Genomic DNA, 7,500 nt, shown 5'->3' on the forward strand with positions numbered 1-7,500 from the left:
TATGCTCGCCAGAAGCAGACATTTTACTATTTAAAACAGATCAGTCACAACGGTATACCTCAGAAAAACCGAATTAACAAAGATACTTGTAAAGAATGGAAACAAAAGACTAAGTTAACCTGACTTCCTGTTTCTATCTCTCCCTATTATGAAGTGCTGCCTTTCAGGTCAGCAGGGGGAGCTATTGTGTAACAGAACAAATTCCTATAGTAGTTTTGTTACAATTACTGAGAAGGAGGGGCTTGTTGTTAAGTTCTGTAAGGTAAGGCCTTAGGTGGTAAAATCCATTAGGATAAAGGTAAAGGAGGACAGATAAGAGAGAGGAGGGGAAACATGGAGGATTAAACCCTTGGACTGGGAGACAATATGGGAGAGGAGGAGATGGAGCAGCGAAGAAGAGGAACATGGGAACTGCGTTGTCTTTATTTCAGCACATTTTCTCACCAAGTCGGTATCACCAGTGCTTCAAATAAACAGCCTGGATAGTGTGAATTATAACAGAAAGTGAAGACACCATGCACACAGATGTTTCAGCAGAGAGGGGACAAGAGCTAGCCACACACACACACACACACACACACACACACACACACACACACACACACACACACACACACACACACACACACACACACACACACACACACACACACACACACACACACACACACACACACACACACACACACACACACACACACACACACACACACACACACACACACACACACACACACACACACACACACACACACACACACACACACACACACACACACACACACACACACACACACACACACACACACACACACACACACACACACACACACACACACACACACACACACACACACACACACACACACACACACACACACACACACACACACACACACACACACACACACACACACACACACACACACACACACACACACACACACACACACACACACACACACACACACACACACACACACACACACACACACACACACACACACACACACACACACACACACACACACACACACACACACACACACACACACACACACACACACACACACACCTAGTGAATAATGTAAAGCACCCCAGACAGATGGTTTTCAGAATTACCTATGATGAGAGTATGCTGCTACACAAACTACAAATACCCATATCCAGCGAGCCATATTTCAGCATCAGATGATAAGAATTAATCACACTGTTTTAGTATCAAGGGGAAACATGCTGATTGGAATGCCGATTGGGTAAGAGTTGTGTGTTTTGGTCATGGAGCATGAGCAGCAGAATAATGTTCATATCATCATTTTCACACAGCGATAAGCACCGACAACGCAAATACAAGGAGACTGGCTTTCAATAGTAATTATGCAGTGTGTGTTTGGTGTATGTGTGTGTTTGGGGCAAGTGGAGGACGAATTATATAATCCCATATACCCCTTGAGGCTAGGAATGACTTACTTCTTTTTAAATCTCATCCTACTCCTTTCCTGTCTACCTTTTCCTCCTCTCCTCTCTATCCTTTGACCGTGTTGTGGTAGGCTTTTGCACGAAGAGCTGCACTGTGTCAGGCTGTGCTGCAATATTAATGGTCTATTGATGGACTATGGGATGGTGAGTGCCGGGCTGAGGGAGAGAGGAAGCCCTCCAGATGCACCTCCGCTCCTTACAGCTGGGCCAACACCGCTAAATTATTCATCCGACCCACCACATTGGATGCTGCCTGTCCTGCCTGCTAGCACAACAAGGGAGCGGTGTGCTGTTTGTACACTGCTGCTCTGTGAGCCAGTGAAAAGGTGAGGTGAGTGTGAGAAATGGCTTATAATGAAGTACAACACAGCAGCAGCAGGGGGGGAGGAGGGAGTCAATGTTTCCGTCTTACCTGTCCGTGAGGTCCCATCATGGGATTACTGGGGTTGTGTGGGGGAGGCTGTGCGTGTGGGGAAGGCTGAGATCCTGGAGGACCCTGGTGGAGAAAGATAGAAAAAGATGTCAATAAAGTGTAACAATAAAGTATTTAGTTATATTGAACAAGGGAGATATTAAAATAAAGCACAATGTCGTATAATAATAATAAAACATGTTATTTATACAGCGCTTTTCCTGGTGCTCAAAGCACTTTACATGCAAGTAAAGACAAATAATAACAAAAGTGAAAAATAAAGTGCAAAGCTAGGTGGAATAGGGGGGGGGGGGGGGGGTTAGAATTGAAGGCAAGAGTGAAAGGGTGAGTTTTGAGGGCTTTTGACATATGACATTTAAAGACACCCTGTTATGATTGTTGGGCTTTTCCCTTTCCTGTAGTCGTGTGTTATATAGGTTTTGTGCATGTAAATGGTCTGCAAAGGCTAAGATCCCAAAGTTCCCTCCAGAGGGCGTTTCTCTTCCACACAATCCCAGCCCTGCCTGAAACGCCTCCATTGGACTCCTTTGTTTACTTCATTAACATAGTGACATCACCAAATAACACTTGCGCTACTATTGGCTAGAGCTTCAAGACATTGTCTGAGAGAATTTAGGGGGCGGGACATCTCTAAGCGGTTGACCAATCACAACAGAGCCGGCCAGCTAACCAATCAGAGCAGACTGGGCTCTGGTTTCAGACAGAGGGTGAAAAGAGGGGCTGCAGCACAGGCAGTATGAGAAAAATAAAGAACTTTTTAAACATCAAAGGTGAGGTAGGTACGTTTGAGAAACCAGCTTGAGATACACTTTTTGTTATATTCCATGGAATGCTCTTAACATCCCGATAGCAATGAATATCTTAAGTGCTTTGACAACAAATCCATAAATGTCAATGTGGAAGCCGTTAAAAATCTATACAAAAAATGCATCTGTGGAAGCCGTAGTACTGTAAAAAGCACGCCGGCCCGGCTAAAACAACTGGATGGCCTACCTGCCTGTCAGCCTTCCATCTGTGCACAAACTTATGTCGTGCCCTCATTGGTCATGTTCATGTGTGTTGGAGGAGGGGCTCTGTAAGGAAGTGGCAGGTTTTTTCCGGCTGTGTATTTTCAAATTCTAGCGCACTCGAGCTGGTTTCTCCAAAATTACCTACCCCACCTTTAAAAGGCACAAATACAAATATAAAACCTGAAATGAGCGAAACATTTCCTCTTTAAAGTAAATACAGAATCAGTGAACTTTGACCTTATTGTCTCCCTCACATTCAGTAACCTCATCTGACTCCAGCAGCAGATGCTCCAACTGTTACTGCCTGTAGATTAATACGGAGGAGAAGGACCACCCACTGTCAGACCAGGCTTATCTACTATTCTGCCAGAGCTTCTCAAGCACTCTGCTATCAGGTAACATTACAGGTGTGTGTGTGTGTGTGTGTGTGTGTGTGTGTGTGTGTGTGTGTGTGTGTGTGTGTGTGTGTGTGTGTGTGTGTGTGTGTGTGTGTGTGTGTGTGTGTGTGTGTGTGTGCAACTGAGCGGTGATGAGTGTGAATATGATATCTTCCTTTTTTCACACAGGTGAAAGCAGGATATTCTTCGCTCAGGTGCTGAGTGTGTGCTGGCTTCCATATGTGTGTGCATGTACAGTGTGTGTGTATTGAAGAGGGGAAGGGGGGCTGCTGAGGGGTGTTACTTCAACAGGTGTGTGTCTGACAACAGAGGGAAACGCTAAAGGATTAGGGGATTACTCAAGTGCAACATAACCTGAGACACACACACACACACACACACACACACACACACACACACACACACACACACACACACACACACACACACACACACACACACACACACACACACACACACACACACACACACACACACACACACACACACACACACACACACACACACACACACACACACACAAACATGTTGACATAACTTTGAATTAACTTGCCCATGCAAATATGCAGGAAAAGATGCATGTAAACAAATCAAGGCTCAATTATACTGTTGTTGTTTATTGATTTAACATTTCCTTTTAATTAACTGGTTTATAAATAGACTAAATTAATCCAGTTCTCGGAATAATTGTCCACTTATAAAATGTCAATAAAACCTCTACTGCGTTCAAATTTCAAATGTTGTCTCATAAAAGTCCTAAAACCAAAGATATTAATAATAATGACATAAGTTGCAATAAAAAAGCCCCACAATACCAGGAAAATACTTTTTATACTGTCTTCATACATAACTAAAAGCCATTCATAGTTATTGGGACTATAAAATCTTCACATAAAAGGTTAAAGAAGTTTTTCACAATGATTTTCAGTAAGCTATTGCTGTCATCATCTGTCGAACAACTTTGATTGATCAAGTAAGTGTTTTAACACACACACACACACACACACACACACACACACACACACACACACACACACACACACACACACACACACACACACACACACACACACACACACACACACACACACACACACTTAAAAGGCACGCATCTAGACTTGTGCAACTCTTCACCTGCGTGCAGCATTTTCTTCAAACTGAGGAAGCTGAATCTCTACTGCCTCACACAAACACTTGCACACTCACTCCCTTTAAATGTCTCCTTCCTCCCCCCCCACTTCTATTGTCACCCACACTTTCCCACCCTGTCCACCCTGCAGCCCTCCCTGTGTGAGTGCTCTGTTGGCATGGCTGGCATGGTGGAGTGCCGACAGCGCTGAGCACCAGGATCCTGTGGGCGCTGCTACAGTGGGAAAATAAACATGCCTGACAGACAGCATGAAACGAGTGCATTCCCACAGGCTCAGAAACACTGCCGCTGCCAGGTACCCCGTGTAAGAGAGAGATTTTGGCAGGAGCGATGAGCTTGTACATATACGTGAAAACAATCCCGCTCATAAGCAGCAGCACTTATTCATGGGATCACAACTGTTTCTCAAAGGCACAAGTGTTGAGCTCAGGAGCTCTCGAGACACGTGCTTACCATCCTTTTGACACATGGCAGTCTACTTCACTTGCTGCATTGATTCCATTCATCTCACTGTCTCGAGACTTCATCTAATCTGAGAAGCAGTCGAGCATTCAATCGAGCCATTTATTAACCAGCTACACAACATGCAGCTGGTCAATAATCCATTCAACAATCTGGAAATGTTTATTTAGTTATGCATACAGTGTACTCTGGATGTATTGGCACAATTATTGCGTTTGTATCGCTGCCACTGTTGGGGATTTGCCTGTTAGTGTGTGCGTGTGTGTGTGTGTGTGTGTGTTTTGGGTGGTTAACACCAGCTGTAGTGGTGCGCTCTGTCTCTCAGCAGGTTCACACTGAGGCTAATTCAGCGCTAGCTCTCTCTGACCTCAGAGGTTATTGTTGTTGATGTGCCAGTCCTTGTGTGTGTGTGTGGGTATGAATGTATGTGCATGCCTAACAAGACACCCCTGCAGAGTCTGGCTGCACTGATTCAGCTGCAGCCGTCTGCTTCTCTGTTACACACACACAACCTAGTTTTAGTCACTTAGGAGGTCTTATGTTTTTTTCCTGGTGTTAACCAGGACCATTTCCAATAGATTCCTAATCCCATTCCTGACTGTAACTTTACATTAAAGAAGCCCTATAATGCTTTTTGGTGAGTTCTCCTTCCTGTAGTGTTATATAGGTTTTGTGCATGTAAATGGTCTGCAAAAGCTAAAATAAAGTTCCCTCCAGAGGGAATCCAAAAATAACAAAAATGTTTGTCTTGTAGCCCTGAGTTTGTAGGTTTATGGTTTACTGCATTTATTGTAAGTTGCTTTAGATAATAAAATCCAATTGTAATGTAACAAACAGTAAGGCTTAACTTCAAAATTGAATAGTTTGTTGTTTGTTTCGTGGGGATCAGCTTTTTGTACCCACATGTGAGTTGAGTCCCCTGAATGTGGCTGTATGAACACACACACACACACACACACACACACACACACACACACACACACACACACACACACACACACACACACACACACACACACACACACACACACACACACACACACACACACACACACACACACACACACACACACACACACACACACACACACACACACACACACACACACACACACACACACACACACACACACACACACACACACACACACTTTGCTCCCCTCTTGTTCCCCTCTATAATGTTCCATAATGGAGCATTGCTCCTCAGGCTGGGCCTCCCTGGGCCTTCCTGCTATTACATCTGAATGGGCCAGCATATGGCCTTTATGGCCGTACTGCTCTCTCTACAGGTCCCTGCAGAGAGAGGCAGAGAGAGAGAACATTATAACTGTCAGAGGTGTATGCGAGTTTGAAAAGTAGCTTCGCTGGAGTGTGTGCGCACATGTGTGTGTGTGGTGTTGTTTGTGTACGAGTGTAGAAGAGGGGAAGAAGGAGGGGGACACGGGGAGCGTTAAATGAAGCAATTAATAAAATCATTTTCTACCCGGCTAAGGAGATAACAGCTTGGCACAGTACCACAAACCCATCAACACAACCCCCTCGCCTCCCCACCACTCATTTCAGCTTAAGGAAGACCCACACCGCTGCCCCTGATGGACCACTAACACACAGAGAGAGAGAGAGAGAGAGAGAGAGAGAGGGAGAAAGACATGGAAGAGTACCAGTCATCTACCAGTTTTCTTTTTATTGTGAACGCTGCCAACACTAGAGGGCAGTGTGTAACTGCCATGAAACTAATGGACACACACACACACACACACACACACACACACACACACACACACACACACACACACACACACACACACACACACACACACACACACACACACACACACACACACACACACACACACACACACACACACACACACACACACACACACACACACACACACACACAAACAGGGTGCGAGAACACAAAGCAGCCTGCATCACTGAACACAACAAACAAAGCCAGGAGGAACAGCAACACACACACACACACACACACACACAGACACACACACACACACACACACACACACACACACACACACACACACACACACACACACACACACACACACACACACACACACACACACACACACACACACACACACACACACACACACAGAGTGCACACTCATTGTCATTCCTTGCTAACATTCCTGAGAGAGCGGCAGTGGCAGCAGTAGGTCTCCTGCTAGCTCATTGTATATAGCATGGCAACACGTCAGCTCAGAGACAGAAACACACACACTATCGGGCTGTTTTCTCCCAGAGGACAACCATGAAAAGCTGACAGCCATTTAAATATGTTAGGATGCCACCAAATGATTTATATACTGTATATCTGTGATCCCCTCCTTAGTCGAGATTAACGTTTGGAGCCTACAGGAGAAGATTCACTAACACACAGGGAAATGTGTGTGTGTGTTCTCGCGTATGTCTCTATAAACAGATAAATCACACTGCTGCTGATAGGGATGAAGCAGTAGGAGACAAAGACTACATTGAAATCACTGTTTAACTGCAGTGACTGTTATCAACCCGTTTAGACTAGGTATAAAGGGGGCTACGTGC

The 7,500-nt window shown here is 44.9% G+C and overlaps 1 protein-coding gene across 3 annotated transcripts in view; it reads right to left on the reverse strand.

Moving 5' to 3' along the window:
* ssbp4 (single stranded DNA binding protein 4) overlaps window positions 1–7,500 on the reverse strand; it is an 89,446-nt gene that overhangs the window by 11,553 nt on the left and 70,393 nt on the right. For all 3 annotated transcript variants that reach the window (XM_079675764.1, XM_079675762.1, XM_079675763.1), the window contains exon 6: window positions 1,892–1,975. In XM_079675764.1, coding sequence (XP_079531890.1) covers window positions 1,892–1,975 — 84 coding nt within the window. The remainder of the gene's footprint in view (window positions 1–1,891; window positions 1,976–7,500) is intronic.

Source organism: Notothenia rossii (genome assembly GCF_949606895.1).
Source record: "Notothenia rossii genome assembly, chromosome: 1".
NCBI classification, from domain to species: domain Eukaryota; kingdom Metazoa; phylum Chordata; class Actinopteri; order Perciformes; family Nototheniidae; genus Notothenia; species Notothenia rossii.